General features: G+C 36.3%; 3 protein-coding genes, 1 long non-coding RNA gene and 1 pseudogene across 7 annotated transcripts in view; 3 read left to right on the forward strand and 2 right to left on the reverse strand.

Annotated features, from left to right (window-relative positions):
- LOC132114224 (uncharacterized) overlaps positions 1-19,987 on the reverse strand; it is a 534,277-nt gene that overhangs the window by 261,330 nt on the left and 252,960 nt on the right. The window lies entirely within an intron of this gene.
- LOC132113682 (zinc finger and BTB domain-containing protein 3-like) lies at positions 3,028-5,338 on the forward strand. The gene has a single exon (XM_059521587.1). The coding sequence runs from the start codon at positions 3,035-3,037 to the stop codon at positions 4,694-4,696; it is 1,662 nt and encodes a 553-aa protein (XP_059377570.1). The 5' UTR covers positions 3,028-3,034; the 3' UTR covers positions 4,697-5,338.
- LOC132113683 (ribonuclease H2 subunit C-like) lies at positions 5,483-8,130 on the reverse strand. The gene is made up of 5 exons (XM_059521588.1): positions 8,010-8,130; positions 6,800-6,953; positions 6,607-6,719; positions 6,403-6,522; positions 5,483-5,866 (listed from the first exon to the last, which is right to left on the reverse strand). Exons 2-5 carry the CDS (start codon positions 6,951-6,953, stop codon positions 5,846-5,848), a joined length of 408 nt encoding a protein of 135 aa, XP_059377571.1. The 5' UTR covers positions 8,010-8,130; the 3' UTR covers positions 5,483-5,845.
- Positions 8,036-13,677, forward strand: LOC132114088 (tRNA wybutosine-synthesizing protein 2 homolog; annotated as a pseudogene).
- LOC132113684 (synaptotagmin-like protein 4) lies at positions 12,340-19,875 on the forward strand. 4 transcript variants are annotated; one of them, XR_009425194.1, is made up of 18 exons: positions 12,341-12,520; positions 14,015-14,149; positions 14,648-14,860; positions 15,017-15,126; positions 15,361-15,475; positions 15,974-16,108; positions 16,187-16,283; positions 16,397-16,493; positions 16,863-16,954; positions 17,021-17,131; positions 17,327-17,505; positions 17,688-17,778; positions 18,217-18,378; positions 18,476-18,584; positions 18,673-18,781; positions 18,866-19,077; positions 19,608-19,813; positions 19,859-19,875. XR_009425194.1 is itself a non-coding variant. In XM_059521591.1 (17 exons), the coding sequence occupies exons 2-17, from the start codon at positions 14,034-14,036 to the stop codon at positions 19,748-19,750; spliced, it is 2,091 nt and encodes a 696-aa protein (XP_059377574.1). In that variant the 5' UTR covers positions 12,340-12,520; positions 14,018-14,033; the 3' UTR covers positions 19,751-19,851. The 4 variants fall into 4 exon arrangements, 3 of the variants coding, with proteins under 3 accessions (XP_059377574.1, XP_059377575.1, XP_059377573.1); XM_059521591.1 differs by lacking the exon at positions 19,859-19,875 and having other exon boundaries at positions 12,340-12,520; positions 14,018-14,149; positions 19,608-19,851; XM_059521592.1 differs by lacking the exon at positions 19,859-19,875 and having other exon boundaries at positions 16,863-16,963; positions 17,033-17,131; positions 19,608-19,851.

Raw genomic sequence — 19,987 nt, forward strand, 5'->3', positions numbered from 1 at the left:
GGTGCCAAATATGCAACAAAATGTAGAACTTTTCCTCATAAATCAAGTGTGGACATTTTAATTTACATTTCTAGCTGTCTAGTAGGTCGTCTATTATGCTGGGAAAACCAACTGAATCTTAACTAGGTTAAGAATCTTTACTAGATTAGGTATTTTTTAAAGATCAATACAACTACTTACTGTTTAAACCATAAATATCTGTAACCATGATAGAACATCTTAGTACAGCAGGAGATTTGTAAGATTTTTAAAAAGTGAAGAGAAAGTGTTATATATAAATATTCTTCATAAGGGAAGTAATGTGTATATGGCTAATATATGCAATGAGGAAAACCCCCTAAAAACAAACCTGTCATGATAAAAAGCCTTTTCAACCTCAAGAAGCTCAATTAACCCATTTATACTGTTTTTTTTTTAATCTGTGGAGACCCAACTGCAATTTTTTAACACTAAAAAAGGTAAACGTCGAACAAACAAATTCAGTTTGACATGAAAATAAGAGTGTGCATTGGCTGGACGTTTTTATGGGGTTGACAGATTGACTTTCCTTTTTAACAGAGCAGTGATGTGAATATTAGCATAGATTTGTTAAATATATTGCCATTTTCCCCTTGATAATTTACAAAATAAAACAAATTAGACTATTGCTTACAGTGTATCGGTGTCTTACTTCCCCCTAGTGGTCATTCAGAGCAAAAACAAGCAGTGTGTATGTTGAGTATACAACCTTAGATCATGAACGCAACCACAATTAAAAGCGCTTATTTTACTCAGCTTTTAACATTTTATTTTCACCTTTTAATATTCATATCAATATGATACACTCATTTTACAAAACCTTTCTGGGTGATCTTCATAGAAAGTAAAATCATATTTCATCTGGGTAGTCTTTAGTCCTGCTGCATGTTCACAAGAAGAACGTTTTCTCCTTGTATAAAAAGCTGATTGACATGACGTGTGCACTCTTCCATATTCCACTTTAACTTGGTTTCAGATTTTTGTATCTCTTTTAATGCAGTCTTGTCTTTCTCAGAGGGTTCAGATCTCTCCGGGGTATGGTTGGGGTCGTTTCTCCTGGTTTGTCTCCGAGGTGAGACACTACTGTGCAGGTCTGACTTCCTCTCAACTGCACGGAGGGACACGGTCTCTTGAACTTTTAATTTTTCAAATAGCTGTAATAGAAAATTAAATTAGATTCAAAAAGTTATATAATTGTATTAAAAAGTGTCAAAAAAATGTAAATAAATAAATCACAAGCAACATGTTATTTACAAATTCTTCATTATAAAGCACAGTATATATATATATATATATATATATATATATATATATATATATATAAAATTTATAATTGTTCAAATGAATCTCTCTTGTGACAGTAAGCGCTTTCTCGTGATAGAGAGCTTGTCCCAGAAGAGGCTCCCTGTATGTTTCATCCACATCCACCATTGCCTGGAACCAAAAGGATCAGCAGAACAAAAAAAGACATAATAATGATTATTAGTAATGGTGATTTAATACTTACCAGGTTCCCAAACTTATCAAATGCCACCACAAAGCCAGAACACACTCCCCGGAGCCATTTAAAGGTCCAGATGTGAACTTTGCCTAAAAAAAAAAAAAAAAAAAAACTTTACTATTTGTAAATATACTGTTTTTACTATAGTTAAAACCAAAAACATTAAAAAATGTAATTTGAAATAAAAGTCATATAAACTGAAATAAAATATTTAAATAAATAAACAAATACATTTATTTATTTTATTTCAGCTAGTTTCAGAGACACATTTAGTTTAACAATACTAAAATAATTAACACTGAAGTTTTAATTAATAAAAAACTATTTAGATATGTTAAAAACAACTAATAAAAATGTCAAAAACATGCTACAAAATGACTACAGCTTTAACTAAAATTAAAATGAAAAATCGAAACTAAATCAAAAAATTTATTAAAACTATATTGTCTCAATTATGCTAAATTAACACTGATTTGTAAGTAATTATTTATTGGATTTCCCCCCGCCCGTTCTCCTGTTTTTATCACATATATTATCCTCATAAATTATTTTTCACTATTTTCTCTTAAATAAACAGATTAATGGTGATTATTAAGGTGATTGCAAAATAATAATTATTATTTATAAATAGCCTAACTGGATAAACTCAGAAAATATATTGCCAGACTAAAGCTGAATAAGACCAGGAATGACATCAAATACAAGGATCATAATAATTTAGGAATTCACATTAATTAAAGAGATATCCATTATTCTTGAATAACTACCTCACCAATATTATACAATTATTGTCCAGTTCCTGTAAAATAAGGACTTATTTTTAAACGAAACCAAAACAAAATCCTTTGTGTACACTTGTGTACACGCGTTCGTTCGTTCTCCTCCCAGTCAGTAGGGGGCAGAGCACACTCTTCACTTAAAGTGACCGTACTCCACGTAGAAGTGTGTGTTCGTGATGTATTGTTCTAAAACAAAACATTGCAGAATCGCGTACTAATGTTTTTTTTTTTAAATCATGTATTAGAAATAAAATATATCAGATGCTGTCCTCTTCTCTAGAAGGATATTTTAAGGATATGTGGCGCTGCTTTTGATTTATATAACGGCGATCCGGTGAAGGTTTGGTATAATAACCTTTAACACGGTCTATGGTAATAACCCATAATGGAAAATGTTGTGTGAAGAATACCAGGAGATGAGGGATCCATTTGTATTGCTTCAAGATGCAAACATATGAATGTACTATGCTATCTGTACTATAACTACTGTTGATGTCAAGAGAATGTCAGTGGATCCATAAAACAAACATGATAGTGCTTCAAAAGAGCTGATCTTAAAGTGGACGTGGGGTTTTTGTCAACACTCTGGACATTTCTGTAAGAAACATTTCATCTTAACACTACGTATATTCTAATTTTATGAATTAAAGATGTTTTATTGATAGAAACACTGCATAAACTATATTTATTAACTGTATACCATTTTTTATTTATTTTTACTAGGTGGTCAGTAGAAATGGAGTTTCCAGAACATAGTCAGCAGCTCTTGGCAAGCCTGCGCTCTCAGCGTCTGCAAGGTTTCCTATGTGACTGCACCGTGCAGGTCGGCTCGACTCATTTCGGAGCCCATCGTGCCGTGTTGGCCTCTTTCTCCCCTTTCTTCCATATGTTTTACTCCGATCAGTCAATGGGCAATACCAACACAATCAACGGAGGGCCACAGAGAGACACAGTCACTATTAATGGAGATATCGTGACCCCACAAGCCTTTGGACTCCTCCTTGATTTCATGTACGAAGGGGTTCTGTGGTTAGCAGCTCACCCCCCTCCAGAGGACGTGCTCGCCGCAGCCAGCTTCCTACATATGAACGACGTGGTGCGAGTTTGTAAGAGAAGACTTCAGGGACGAGGATTGGCCGAGGCGGATAGTACAAGAGTAGAAGTCGGAGCAAACGAGTCCACTAAGCCTGGAGAACTTGATGGCTCGAATGGAGAAGACATACCTGGTGCAGAAACAGGAAGAGATGGAGCAATAGAACACTGTCTTCAGTCGAGTCAACAGATGTCACTTTATATTGATGCCAAGTCTGAAACACAAGCAGGGACGGCTAATCTCCTCACGCAAAGCACAGAGAGATCAGAAATGGCGGACACGACTCAACCAGGAATGGACCCACAACCAGCCTTTAGTAACTCTTGTTCAGGTGCTTCCACATATCATTCTTCACCTAGACCTGACAAGACAAGAATATCGGCACGGTCTGCCAGCCTCGAGTCAGCACTTTCAAGTCCATGTAGTACAACAGAACTAATTCAGACAGAAACGCATCCCGTTGTAACCACTGCCGTGGCTCTGAGCAGTCTGGACAATGCTAGTGCTGCCCAAGAACATGAACCTAGCGTTTTCATTCAGGTTCAAACGCTAAAACCCCAAATCCAGAATAAAGGTGCAGGAAATCCAGGGTCTTCACAACACACTGAGAGTCAGAATGGAAGGAGACATGAGTACTCTTTGCCCAATACAAGGAACATGCAAAGTAAGCGTAAAAAATCTCTTTCGCAACCACCAAGAGAGGAAAATGAAGATTGCTTTAAAGTGAAAGTGGAGGCCATTGTGATTTCTGACGAAGAGTCTGATGATGTAGACGAGACTGTGGTCACGGATGACGGCCCATGTAGAAGTGCAGATATAGATCATGTGGATGATTATGACGACAGCAACCATGATGTTGAGGAGCTGACTGATACTCAGTTCATACCTGTACACCCGTTAATTCATCTTCCACATCAAGAACCCCTTTCTTTCCCTCCCTCACCGCAAGGTCCTAATACTTCTGCAGCAGAAACCACCAGCTTTTCATCATCTCTTTTCCAGACCATTTTCCAGCCGGAGCAGCAAGCCATGTACCTTGAGGACTCGCTTGGGAGTTACATAGAGGATGTGCCTACTTGTAACACTTGCGGAAAGACTTTTTCCTGTGCTTACACCCTAAGGAGACACGCCATTGTGCATACTAGGGAGCGACCTTATGAGTGCAGTTACTGTTACCGTAGTTACACACAATCTGGAGACTTGTACAGGCACATCAGAAAGACACACAATCAGGGTTTACCAGTGAAACGCAGCAGAGCTGAGTCAGACCTTCCACCGTCACCGCCTCCCCAGACAGAGCCGTGATTTGTGGCTCAATCCTCAATCGTGAATTGAAAAAAAAATTGGTTTTGGTGTTATTTGAATTAGGTATACATATTCTTGAGATTTGTAATCTTACACAAAAAGTTAGTTTTAATATTCATTGCTAAAGTATATTGTTTTTATATAAAGAATTGACTAAGAGTGGTTCCAGCACTCAGACATTTGATAGGCAATCACCATTCATGGTGGTGTTTTTTAATTTAAAATGTCATGTTTATGTCTCTTATGGAATATTGTAGCTGTTAAACCAAGTAATGAGCATTAAGATACACTAGAGCAGATGAAGGACTACAAGGAAGGTTTTTGATGTCTATGTGTTCTGTGCATTTTCGTGAGCGTGAAAGATGGTGAGACTGAATTACAGGTGCTTTGAATTACAATCAGCTTGCGGTGCTTTTAAGATTTGTTCATTTATTTGTTGTAAAATATTTAGAGAACTACACTACTGTCCAAAAGTTTGGGGCCAGTAAGATTCTTTTCAATTCAATTAATACTTTTATTCAGAAAGGACACATAAAGTGACATTAAAGACATTTATAATGTAACAAAAGATTTCTATTTCAAATAAATGCTTTCATCAAATAATTCTGAAAAAATGTATCATGGTTTCACTAAATAAAAATAAAGAGCACAACTAATATTTCAAAATACTGATATTAAGACATGTTTCTTGAGTAATATCTGTGGTGTCGCCATCACAGAAATAAATTACATTTTAAAATATATTTAAATAAAACATTTAAAATTTAAATCATTCACAACATGAATGTTTTACTGTATTTTTGATCCACTAAATGCATCCTTGGTGAGCATAAGAGACTTCTTTAAAAAAATAAAAATCATGAACCCCAAACGATTGAATTCTAATCCATTCTAATCATAATAAAATGTATATTTTACTGTTAAATAATGGCCAAATATGTTGAAATTAAAATTCTGCACAAGGTAAAATGATAAGACTTTTAATGTTGCATTGTGATATTCTTCAACATATGTTTGGTAAAAATGGTGTTTACTACCACAACACAGTAACTTATACTGTCTTCCAACAAAGAATCATTTTCACATTTGTTTAACTGTAACTATGTACTTGAGAAGCAGATCTCCACAACAACAAAACAATGTCCATTATCAGTCCACTGGTCCATGCATCTGCAGAAAGAGGTATTGTTTTAATTAATATTAGAGAAATTTTAAGTGAACTGAGAGAAATGTCTTATAGCAAAGCAGATTCTAAAGCCATGGTCACACTGCACTTTTCGCTCCATTGACTTTCATTCATACGCATGTGAATGTCAGACCGGAAACGCAAGCCCGTGCGAAAAGTTTTAGTTTTTCACGGCATTCCAAAGTTCAAACTTGGTTAACTCTGGTCTACGAATTCACATCACGTGATACCGTGTGACCAATGGAAGAGCGATATGCCACAGCATGACCTCATATTTGAATTAAAAGAACATACATTTAAAACTGCAGCGCCACAGGAAAGTGGAGTAGATTGTATGTTTTTACATTTTAGATGTATTATAATTTGTTATGTGTTGAATTGAAGTTTTTAAAAAGACTCTGTACAGCGTGACATCAAATCACGATCGTTGCAGCATGCGAAACAATTTTGCATGCTGAAAGTCCAGTGTGATCGTGGCTTTCTGATGGTAAATGATTAATAGTTATCAAAAGGAACTCACTGCCTCTGCTAGCTTAGGCCATGTCATCGCCATCACAACTCCATCATCGGATGTGGGAGGAGTCTCCAGATTCCAGTATGTGAAATGATGGAACACTGAAGAAACTTTCACTACTCTGTCCTACAAACAATTTTTTAGAATTAGTGTTCTAAAAGGACATGTCAGTGAATTCAAAGAAAAAATAGTGAAGAATAGTGCATGTACCTCTTGATCAGATGCAGGCTTCTGGACCTCTTTTAGCACTAGGCCTGTGTACCCATTTGGGCAATGCAATTCCTGACCCTTCAGCCCCCGACCTCTCAATGACACTGTCGTTTCTGCAGAAGAGAGTTATCTTTATCGGGTGGAGTGCTTCAACTTGTTTCATTCTCGAGCTGTGTACTCGTGTTTGACTAACCGTGTTTGCGTTCCTTCACAGTGGGATTAAAGAACTTGAAGACTTCAGCAGGTCCGTCATGCTCTATTTCACAAGGCAGCAGGTGGATCTGTGGTTTGTCAGCTTGCTTGAGGGAATCAAGCTGGATAGCTGTCACACAACCGTTAGCTGACATCTATTAAATCAAAGTGTGTAAAGCACAGGTGACAATTACTAGCATTGTCATTTGATTCATATATAAGGGAGACAAGGACTATTGTGACAAGCAGTGTTGGGAAGGTTACTTTTGAAATGTAATAGGTTACATAATGCAAGTTACCCTATTTAAAACGTAATAAGTAGTGTAACTATTTCAGTTACTTTATTAAAGTAATGTAACTGGTTACATTTGATTACTTTTCTACATTTCTAACGACTGTTTTCAGCTATTTATCATTTTCAAACATTTAAACCAGGGAAGGGGTTAACCTTACAGTAGTAGCCTATTAAACACTGATTACTGTCAGACTTTCATTCCCTTCATTCTTGAATTAAGATTATAATAATTTAATTTTAAATCATAACCAAAAAAAAAAAAATTGTTAAGATCGTTCTGAGGTTAAATACAGTATAGTTTAATAGCTATTATGATACTGTTTTTGAAATTAATTATTTGCTAAGCTATGACAAAAAAAAAATCATAATAATACTGGCAACTAACAATGCCTATGGGGGAAAAGTTAATCTTAATAAATAAAGCATATGCATAAACACAAATATGAAATACTTACTCAACAGTTATTAAATAAACACGTGTATTATTCTCTGTACTTGAAACAATGGAGACACATTTTACAGCAGTCAGTGCAATTTGGGAAAGTGTATGTGTGTGTGTGTGTGTGTGTGTGTGTGTGTGTGTGTAAATATTCAGATGTAATTCCCTTTGTAACATTTACATAATTAACTGTAACTTTATTACACTTATTTCAGTTTAATTGTTAATGATTACAGTCACATTTAATTTGTAATTAAATTATGTAACGTCGTAACGTGACAACTGAAGTTGAATTAAAGACGTGTCTCCTACGATACATGTTAACGTTACTCATAATCTTTTTTCAATGGATATAACGCTGAAGATCGCAGATAAATCTTCTCAGATTAACGCTATCAGAACTAAACCTCTGTACATTTGTAAAATGATACGGTATAGCGGATATATAATTGTCTTTATCATCTGCAGATATCTTACCTTGCTTTTTTTCAGAAGTTTATAACATGTCACGTGGGACAGCCGCGGTCTACTGTGATTGGTCGTGCTGTATTTCTTCGCCACCAGACGAATGTTTTTCGCGGTAGAATCCAAAGTATTTTGCCATCTACCGTTTCGCTGGTGTCGTCAGATGACTCGAAAAAGAGTATTCTTACATTGCTGATATTAAAATTAGTAACTACAACGTATATAAAAAAATTACAGATACACACAGAATTGTATAATACCATCTGTTCTTCTTCTTCTTCTTCTTTGATGTTTAACGGCGGTTGGCATCCAACTTCAATGGTGCATTACCGCCACCTACTGTACTGGAGTGTGAACCGGAGCTAGACAGAGAGAAACTATAACTAAAATGGAGACTTCCAACTCTCTTCCCCACCCTTTAAATAAATATTAAATATTTCCAAAATTGTGTTCTATATTCTCTTTGCTATCCCTGTGTCCTTCAGGAAGGTAAATATATGTGTACTAATATCATTTGAAGTGAATCCCAGAAGTTCCTTGAGTGAATTCCCTTGCACCCCCAAATTCATTATTTTCTCTTTCATCTTTATCCTTTCTCTATAATATTTTTGGCATTCAAGTACCACATGTTCAACAGATTCAATACTACCACAAAATTCACATCGCCCTGTTACATGCTTACCTAAAATATGTAAGCACTTATTTAACCCACAATGTCCAATCCTTAATCTAGTAAAAATTATTTCTTCCCTTCGATTCCTTCCAGTGATCCTCCCTGTCTATATAAATGTCTCCCTTTCTCCTCTCTATCCCAACCATTCTGCCACTTTTTCATAATTTCCATCCAGATTTTTGATTTAGCCTCTGTTTTACTTATTAAGATTGATATTTCCACATCTTCTCTTTTACTGGCTTGTTTTGCCAAACCATCTACCATTTCATTTCCTTTAACACCAACATGGGCTGGTACCCATGTAAATTTGACCTTCACCCCCAACTGAGAAATCCTTGTGTAACATTCTAGTACCTCATACACGATGTCTAGTCTTGATTTTGACTTAAATGATTGCAAACTCTTTAGTACTGCACTAGAGTCTGTGCAAATTACTACTTTATCTGGTCTTGTTTCTTCTACCCACTGTAGAGCCAGCCAGATACCCATCAATTCCAATGTAAACACAGATACTTGATCAGACAGTCTCTTCTGTACCTTAATTCCCATTTTTGGTATTCCAAAAAAAATGCAGCACCTGTTTGCCCAGATTTAGGATCTTTAGACCCATCTGTGTAAATATCCAGATACCCATTAAACTCCTCATTCATATATTCACAAAAAAATCTACATAAATCCACCTCTGCTCTACTCTTTAAATTTCTATTTAATAATTGCAGATCCACTATAGGTTCCACAAACAACCATAGTGGTCTGACAGGCAACGGAACAGTTGGGCTAAATTCTATACCCTCTAAACCCAAGTCTTTGCCAATAGCACCACATATCCATCCAAAACTCTGACTTTTAACCCTATCGTGCTCCCATGCAGCAAACCTCCATTACTACTCTAGTTGGGTGGGACCTACCATGTCCTTGTAAGTTTGAATACCATCTGTTATATTTCTTGACTGAAAGAGTGCAACACTGATAATATTCCTACTAGGAACTCGAAAACGAATAGGAACGATATTACTCAGGTTCAAAAAGGGTTTAGATGGACCACCATATTAGTTTGTTTACTTCATATATTTAAAGATATATATTTGCACTCAATTTACTGAACATCTGAACGTCAGTATATGTGCTTGTTTTAGGAATCCCCCCCCCCCCCATTATCAAAGAAGGAGAAAGTTAAATCTTTTCATAAGAGGCTTATAGAGACTACACAGTCCTTGTTGGTTTCTAAAGGAAAAACATGGAGTGAGGATCTGGAGAGAGACATTCCTAGCAATGCCATGGAGATCTTGTCCTGTTTAGTGAAGGTTGCTTCTCTCATGCAATATGGAAAGATTTTGGTTGGTATTAATGAATCTGAGAGCCTCTCTAGGTCAAATTGTGTATATAAAATAATTAGATTTTACACCTTTTATTAGGATTATACATTTTCAAGCATGTTCTAACTTTTAATTTGTTTTAGGAACTGAATTCTGGACAGTTGCCTTGACACCGGGGGGAGGGGGGTGTATAGCACATATTAAAAAACCACACCAGTGTTACACCAGTGACAGTGCTTTTAGGAGACAGCAGCTAAATAACACACATTGATAACCACATAGGTAATTCATAAGCTGCCATGTTATAACTTAATATATTAAACAAATATTAAAATGAATTAATCTGTCTGTCTGAAATTTCTGGCTGAGTTTGATGTCACCAAGTGCATGTTCTCTTTTGGGAATATCACAGAGAAGCTCAGAATAGCCTTCTTTGACTGCAGTGGAGAGACTGTGGTTGATTTATATGCAGGTAAAAGCAGTGCTGTGTGTTTACCATTTCAGAGTTGGAATGGTTTTTATCACCCAAGATCATTGTTTGATCATTTTTTTCATTCACTGTCCAGGCATTGGCTACTTCACTGCTCCATATCTTGTGCATGCGAATGCTGCTTATGTGCATGCATGTGAAACCAGAAGCAGCAAAAGCTCTACAGAGAATTCTGCAGATCAATGGTGCGTCAGACCGCTGCACTGTCCATCAAGGAGACAACAGACAGGTCAGGATACAGTAGTGCTAATTAACGTTATCTTAAGTTTACTTCAAAGAAAAAAAATAAAAATAAATAAATTGTTGTGGATTATAATCAGCTCATTGGTTTATGATTATTTTCTCATTATGTTAAGTGTGAACATTTCCAAATCAAGTTTTCTCTAGGTCTTTGCTCTTCCACAAATTAAGGTCTTAAAAAGCAGAGCAGAAAACCATAGATTTACAATGTCATTGCATTAAATCTAGCATATTCTTGAATAAAATAAATACCTTCCTCAGTAATTTATTTTACCAGTTCTAAACATCTTAACATCCTCAAATGCATGAAATATTTACTTGAGATGCAAAGAAAATTACGATATGAAGTCTTGTTCTCTGTGAAATTGAACAAAATTATGCTAAAAACATCAGTCATGGGGTCCGAAAATGTGTTATCCCTTTGAATATCAGTTGATTTTTCTGACTCTATTGGCAGATATGTGTTCTTGTTTTAATGATAAACACACTTATGCCATTTTGCTTTTTCCACAACTGCTCAGCTGAACTAATAAACTTTTGGACATCCTTTTAAGCTTCCATTGAGCGATCTTGCTGATTGTGTGAATTTGGGCCTCATACCAAGTTTGGAGGAGGGATCTGTACACTTTTGTTAGACATCACTGGAAGCAAATGGAAGACAAATATCAAGCACAAAGATGTTAAGACATATGCACCACCTATCAGTCATGTAGTATAAAATCGCATATATAAAATCTTGCTGTGGTGTTGGTTACTGTTTGTGTTCACTTACAAACCCTGATGAACACTTATTTGTGGTTGTCATGTTTGAAAAGCAGAAAAATTATTTCACTTTATCTCTAATGAGAAATGACGAGCAACATAAATTATCTTAAAGCAACCATCAATATTTATTTCATGATATACACTACTATTCCATGTTTTTGAAAAAAGTATTTTATGCACACCAAGGCTAAACTGGTTTGATCAAAATACAGTTAAAAACAGTAATGGATGAATTTTCAGTAGCCATCCAGTCACATGATCCTTCAGAAATCCTAATGTGCTGATCTGGTGCTCAAGAAACATTTCTTAGAAGTTGTCTGCACATTTTTGTTGTGGAAGTCAAGAAACAATTTCTTTTTATGATCCTTTCATTTCAAAAATCTCAAAAGAACAGCATTTATTTTGCACAGAAATCTTTTGTAACAAATGTTATTAATTTCACTTTTGATCAGGTAAATGCATCCTTGTTATATATATATATATATATATATATATATATATATATATATATATATATATATATATAATCTTACTGATCACAAACGTTTGGACGGGAAGTTAGCTTAGTTAGTGTATGTCCGTACTCTCTGGGCCACGGATGAATTATTTTCCTTTTTGTTAATCAAAAACCAAAACAGCTTTGCATATATACAAAAGTTTCTTTGTCATCACTACAGCGCTTGCCAGTACATGTTTCAAAAAATAAATTCTACGCATTATTTTAAATGAAACATCTTTTATTTTGTTATTGACAAAAATATTACGCTATTCTGCAAGCTTCACATCGATTCAAATCTTAAAACACCGACCGGACCAAAAAGCAACATGTGATTTTTGTCTATGACCTCCATGGAGGAAGCGGTGACGTCTGCGCGCATCGTGGACGCGCACCTGTTGCTCGGTGTTTGACGCGGCGCGCTGCGGAGACTGAAAAGTGTCCGTTTGTTCCGGGACGACGGTTTATTTGGCAAAGCTGGAAGTCAGCGAGCTCGCGGGGAGAAGGGAACGAAGGGAAGACTGGGAAAATCCTGCGCTGTTGGTAAGTAAACATATAAAGCACATATGAGGAGATTTTGTTAGAGATGTTAGGCATACTAGAAACTGTACTAACACTGTTTATATTCTAGTTTAGAATAACGCTTCCCTGTGAGACACGAGTCGTGCGTTTCTCAGTTGTTGTCATTATGCGTCGATGTAACGTTAGTCTTTTCTTTTAAGTGTTCAAACATTTGTATTTTATTTTCCTATACGTTAACTGTTACCTTTCTGTTCAATATTGAACTTTTCATGTGTAATGTCGGATATTAAGTGAGTTGAATGTTGTTTGTTGTTGTCCATGTGTTGGAGCAGGACAGATCCTTCAGATCTAACGTTATATCAGTGTAAGTTAGCTGGAAGAAAGTGCATTCATTGTGGTTCTCGCTTTAATCCTTTCTATTTTCCTCAAACATTCAAAGAGCGAGGAACAAGTTTATCACAGAAGGTCCATTTGTTTTTGGTATAGACCAAACCAGTCTTAATTAACTTAAATGTTATAGATTTTTTTTCTTCTTTTTCTTACACTTTTGCCACCATTTGATCTCAAAGGGCTTTTACAAGGCTCTTGGGTGCTACCAAGTAATAATCATCATAAATGCCTCATAAAAAAAAAAAAGTTTGCTGAAGACCTCCACCCATGGCTGTGTGTCCATAAAGGGCGATAACACTTGTCATAGGCTGACTGCATGTTGTTTTCCTCTTTCCTGATGGCATTCCAGTGCTCTGACTCCTTTCCCAGGCTCTGCTGGCCTTTAGTTATTTATTCTCAAACAACATACTTTTTATTGATATGCTGTCCATAATTTTACAAGCGACAAATCAAAACGACGTTCTCATGCCGTCTTGTCAAAACATTATTTTTGTCTTTTCAGGAAGAACCCGATGAGAAGCCATCTCATTTATATGTTTTTGCAAAATACATGCATTTGCTTGGCTTGATTTATATTAAGTGATTTATTACTGCTAATATGCTTATACTTGATTTATGTGGTAGATGCTGGGATGTGAATATCTTTACTTCCCTGCTGCGACATTGGCATTGCGAGCCATTGGTAACCAGCTAATTTGCATGTGGGGCTGCATGTCACAGGGCGTCCTCGTGCTTGTTTAATTACTCTGCTCCTGCAGGGAGGTGATGAGGAGCCTCTGACATACTGACACTGACAGACACTGCATGGAGGAACTGTGAAAGGTCACTCCCTTTGTTTGTCAGTTCAACCCTGTCTCCCGGTCTCTACCCTTTTTACAAACACCAAGACATCCTTTATTTGTGTAACACTGTCATTATATAGGTTAGTGTCATCTCTGAAAAGCAAATGACCTTTTCTTGGTTGGGAATGCTTCTGTTATTATCAGTGAGCAACATTTATGTTACTCCGTAAGCCGTAGTATGTGGCTGTACAGGTTTCTGTCATTTGCATATGTGTTGACATTTATTATATCTTGTTGACTTAATGCATCCAGTGCCATTTGTTTGTTTTTTATTCCTTAAAAGCAGGGCTTGACTCTTGAGGATGGTGCAGAACATGGAGATCAACGTATCGTTGCTGACTGAGTCGGAGCAAGAATTCATACTAGAAGTCCTTCGGCGAGATGAGCAGCTGAGGCGCTTGGAGGAGCTGCGTGTGAAGTGAGTGTCACAATTAAAAAAAGTGTTCATTACACATCATATTACACAATTTTTTTTTTAAATGCGCTACCATTCAAAGGTTTGGGGTCAGTAAGACCCCAGAACATGAATCATGGATTCTACAATAAAATATAAATATTAAGTAGAAACCATTTACAACATTAATAATAAGAAGAAATGTTTCTTGAGCATCAAATCGCATATCAGGATGATTTCTGAAGGATCATGTGACACCGAAGACTGGAGTAATGATGCTGAAAATGAAGCTTCATGGGAATAAATTACATTTTAAAGTATATTAAAATGTATTAAAACATTTAACATGACTTGACTTGGCTTATTCTCATAAAATTAGAGTGATTATAACTCTAAAGTTATCATTATAGTTATTATCCTTTGTGTGAACAGGCCTTTAGATTCTTTTTTGTACCCTAGAAAGGATGTTTATCAGGCAAAAAAATTTGAGGAATAAAGAAATGCTATTTTTTGTACTCTTAGGAAGCTGAAAGCTGAGTTGCTGGAAATTAAAAGAAAGGGTGCAAAGCATGGCAGTGGGAAATACAGCGAGCGCAGCTGTGGCCGCTGCCAAGAGCCTATGGGCCTTCTGACCCGCAGTAGCCAGTGCAGAGTATGCAAACATCAGATTTGCAGAAAATGTCAATCTGTTCGACCCAACGGATCTTGGATGTGTGCCGTGTGTGCCAAAGAGATGTGAGTGTGTACCCCATGCCTCCCAGCTCCCCTCTCTTTGGCCTCAGTCCATTTAAAAACCCTATTATTAAGAGGCACAATAGACTGGAAAATGAGGCCCTTGCTTAATGGAAAAGTTTAATGTTTAACAGAAACTCAACTTTTCTTTTCTTTCAGAGATCTGAAGATGTGCACTGGAGACTGGTTCAATGATGGGAGGGTTAATCGCTATTCTGCAGCTCCTGGACACGACTTAGTTCGAGTTTCCCTCAGGAAAAGGCCTCTGAGTGAGTACAGGAAGCAGATGTCAGAGAGTCTGAAAGAGCAGTGTGAACTTGAACTTTTTGTTTTTATAATGGGTGGAAAAAATATTTTTTTTGTGTGTGTGCTTTCACCAAGAGAAGAGGACATAGGAATAATTCTCCTGTTTACTTTAGAGTTAAATGGCTGGCAGTGTTTTAAGATTAATCATTATACATCACTTACTTCCCCTTTTTAAAAATGGCATCTCTCTGTTCTAGGTAAAAAGCATGAGACAGCTGGGGAAATGCTGTTAAACAGAGCTGAGTTGAATTCCAGCCAAACTGTTCCTGTGCCCAAGCCAAGATTGAAAGACATTGCACTAGCAAATAAGAGGTGTGTCATCATCAGCACATATTTAGACTCATGATTCTACTGAGAAAATAATGTAATGTTCTTTATCATTTAAATATTCACAATTTCATAATTCCGTTATATAATTTTGTTCTATTAAAGATCATGCAGGCCCAGTACTTTGTTATAAAGAGATTTTAGAGAATTCACATTCCATTCATTTTTATATACACTACACATACATATATATATATATATATATATATATATATATATTTAGAAATAATTCACGTAATCATTTTTGACACGCAAATACATTTGATGATAATGTCCAACCTGTTTGTTTGAGATCTTATCATTGTTGTGTTTCACAGGGGGAAAAAATGCATGTAGGTTTGTAATGATGATGTTTGGATGAGTAATAAAAGTAATGTATATTTTTTAGTGTACTATTTCTCCAGCTTCCAGGTGTTTAATGTGATTTATTAGACTGACATCTTTGTCCAGCACTCTATACTTCATCCAGTCTCATTCTTTCAGCTCACCCATTGAGACTTATGAGGGACTCGATGTGCAAGTGCAACAGCGTAGTGACACAGAATCAATAGAAAAAGCCAGTCTGGGCAGCAGCCTTGCCGAGACCGAATCATCCCACAGTACCCCCCTGATGCAAAGGTAAAATCTGTGTATGAGATGCAGAAATCCATGGCTAATGATGTAGTACTGTGATGCAAGCCTCTAATTTGCACCTAGAAAAGAGAAACTGACAGCCAAGACTAGTCCAGCAGGCTCTGCAGTGTCCATCTTTATGGTCCCCGCTAACAGTGAAAGCCAGTCTACCAATGAGACCGTAAGTGTTTTTTCATAGTGCACCCTGTTTAGCTATATATTTTTTTCTGTCCTATTTCTGTTCATGTGTCATCTACTATCTTGCTTTTTCCACCATCATATCTCCAATTTAAGGCCTCATTAATTCATCACGTGAATGCGTGCTCTGACTCGCTGCGTGATGTGGATAGGCTTTTCAAGAAAAGTGTTAGAAGAGTGCACAAACTATCAGGTGACATTATATAAGGAGTATTCAGAAGTATGGGATCAGCAAATTTAAAAGCGACAGTTCAGTCATTTATAATGTTACAAAAATTTCAAATTAATGCTGTTCTTTTTCTATTTTTCAAATAATCCTGAGAATGTATCACGGTTTTCCAAAAGATATTAAGCAGCACAACTGTGTCATAGGAATAAATTTACATTTACGCAAATTTTGAATTAGTTTTGACTATATTTTTGATCAAAGGTCATTGTTTTTTAAAAACAATACATAATCTTACCGACCTCAAACTTTTGAATGGTAGTGTACATATATTTATTATTATTATCATTATTATTTACTCTGGGTTTTAAAGATGCAAACACTGTTTTGCCATAGATATTAAACCAGCCTCCACACTTGACTTGCGTAAAGATGGAACAGAAAATGCTGCACCCTCTATGGGAGACAGAAGCCAGTCCGTTCCTGCCCTTAATGCTGTGAGTTAATTTAACTATTCCAAACAAGCTTGCACTGTATTAATCTGAATGTCTGACTTGTTTCATAAGGATAATGATGATGAGGAGGAGGAAGATATTGATAACTTGGTGAATATACACCGGCAGAAATTCGGTGATAGCTCGGGAAGTCTGGGAGGCTACTCAAGGGTAACCCACCTTAATATTATCAAATAAAATATTATTAAAATGAAGTGGTATTGAAATGGTTGAATTGTAAATAAATTATTAATAATACAACAGTATTTATTTTTGTTTAAATGTATTCACAAACTAAATACAATCTAATATAAGACACATCAATATGCTGAGCAGCTATTATGATTATTATTATTAATTCCACAGGCCACTCTTGGTAGTACAATGAGTGTGTACAGTGAAGCAGGAGACTATGACCGTGTGGAAGTGAGTGGAGATATTCTCTTCTCTCTCAGCTATGATGAGCCGAGCCAGAGCCTTACTATTGTGGTCCATGAGTGTAAAGGACTAGCTTATGCTGATGCAGCAAAAAAGAAGTGCAACCCGTAAGTGGGCCTCCACACAGCATATGCTAAGTGATTTCAATGTGGTTTCTTGAGAGGGTCTCAATTCTTAACTGTCTTCCAAGAAGAATAATTTTTCACCTGTGAATCATACTACTGGGTTTCCCCATTACAGACAGAAAATCACTGCTAAACTCTCCTGATTGGTTGATTCCTTTCCACAGATATGTCAAGGCTTACCTCCTCCCAGACAAGAGCAAGAAGAAAACCTCAATCAAACGTAACATTAACCCCAGTTTTAAGGAAACACTGAAGGTATAGTTTCAATTCATTTAAGGTCGTATTTAAAAATAGTAGCATTTTCAGTAAATTGTTTTCTAAGCAAAATCAAACTCCCCAAAATAACTTAATTTTTCATGGTTTGGAACAACAAATACTATCAGACACTGATCCCATTGAGTAAAAATAGCAACACTATTATATAGTGCTTTGCTTTAATGTCAGGTAGTTAAAACACTGCACACTAACTTCAGGTTTCGAATGGGCTTGGTATTGACAGATAAGATAAGTACACTGATATCACTGAGTCACAGTCAGATAAATATTAGTTCATATGCTTTCCTCATTTTAATCTAGAGCATACACGTAGTTCATACAAACAGACTAACCACACTGGCCAAAGCTCCTAAATGGTAACTTATAACTTAAATAAATTTCATATTTACAACCTGTCCTGTGTTTGTTTGTGTTTAGTATTCCATCAGCCGCACCCAGCTGATGACTCGAACACTGCAACTCTCAGTTTGGCACTACGACCGTTTTGGCCGCAATGCCTTTCTAGGTGAGGTGGAGGTACCAATGGATAGCCATGACATTGACTCTGCACATCTAGAGTGCATGGCTCTTAGAGGAAAGGTATGTTTATGTGGCATCAAAACATGAATATGCCACTCTACTCAAGTTGTTGTTTTGTTAAGAAGTACCATTAAATTTTTTCCATTTCTATTCATAGGCAGCTGCCCAGCCAGCATCTCCATTCGATCAGTACAAAGGAGAGCTGGTGATTTCACTGAAGTATGTCACAGCAAATAAGACACATGCAGAGAACTCTAATGGAAAAGGTGAGCGAAAACACAGTTTACATATCTATAAAATGTATTTAACTAGTAAATGATACATAGTAAATGATGCCTCTGTTCTTTACTGAAGGAAAAAAGACCATACCCACGGATGGTGCTGAGTTGCACGTGTTGATCAAAGAGGCCAAAAATTTGATGGCCATTAAAACTGGAGGCACATGTGATTCCTTTGTGAAAGGGTTTGCAAACATCTGTTTCATTACATCTGTTTTGATTTAAAAGACCCTGGTTTGTTTATTTCTGCTTTGAACTCTGTCCTTCAGGTATCTGCTGCCATCAAAGAGCAAGTCTTCCTCAAAGAAGAAGACTCCGCTAGTGAAGAAGACAAAGAACCCAAATTATAACCACACATTTGTGTACAACAACCTGAGTCTGGAGCAGCTGAAGGATGTATGTCTGGAGCTCACTGTCTGGGACAGAGAGACCCTGTCCAGCAATGACTTCCTGGGAGGAGTTCGCCTCAGCTTGGGAGGAGGTAAAAGCATCTGCTGCTACATACTACATCCTTTGAGTTCATATCAATTCAGAAGCCTTTAACATTAATTTAATTACTGGATTCACTAACTGCAGACACCAAGTTCAGAAAACGTGGCAAGCTTTATTGATATTATTAATGTTATTAAAACGTAGAACTGATAAGATCTTTTTAATGTCTCCTATTGTCACCAAAGCTGCAGTTAAATGAATACAGTAAAAAACAGTAATATTGAGAAATGATTATACAATGTAATTTTTTTTTTTTATATTTTAAAATGCAATTTATTTCTCTGATGACAAAGCTGAATTATTCAAAGCCATCCAGTATTCAATGATCCTTCAGAAATGATTCACACCTGCTAATCTGATGCTCAAGAAACATTTCTTATTATCAATGGTGAAAACAATAGTGCTGCTTAATTTTTTTTGTGGAAACCATGATACATTTTTTCAGCATTCTATGATAAATAGAAAGATCAATAGAACAATATAGAATATTTAAGTCATTTTAAACTGATGTTTGCACAGTGACTATTAAGGAAGGAAAGGAAGAATGGGTGGCAGACTCCACAGGGGAGGAGATCTTGCTGTGGAAGAAGATGATGCAGTATCCCGACTCTTGGGCAGAAGGCACTCTTCCACTGCGCTCGTCCATTGGAAAGGGCAAGTAAGGATGCTGCCCAATAGCCCCCAAGCCATAATAAGGAAAGGGGGTTACACATTCCATAACATCTGTTGCTGTTACAGCTGTGGAATATGACAACATTTATGCATCATAGTAATATTTTTTTAGGTTACTGCATCTTTTATATTTTTTTATATTGCAGCTAAAGGGATGTTTTCAAATACATCATTTGAATGCAGTTCTTAAAAATGAACGCTTGGAGACATTAAATGTTTTAGTTTGA

Source organism: Carassius carassius, chromosome 33 (assembly GCF_963082965.1).
Source record: "Carassius carassius chromosome 33, fCarCar2.1, whole genome shotgun sequence".
NCBI lineage: Eukaryota > Metazoa > Chordata > Actinopteri > Cypriniformes > Cyprinidae > Carassius > Carassius carassius.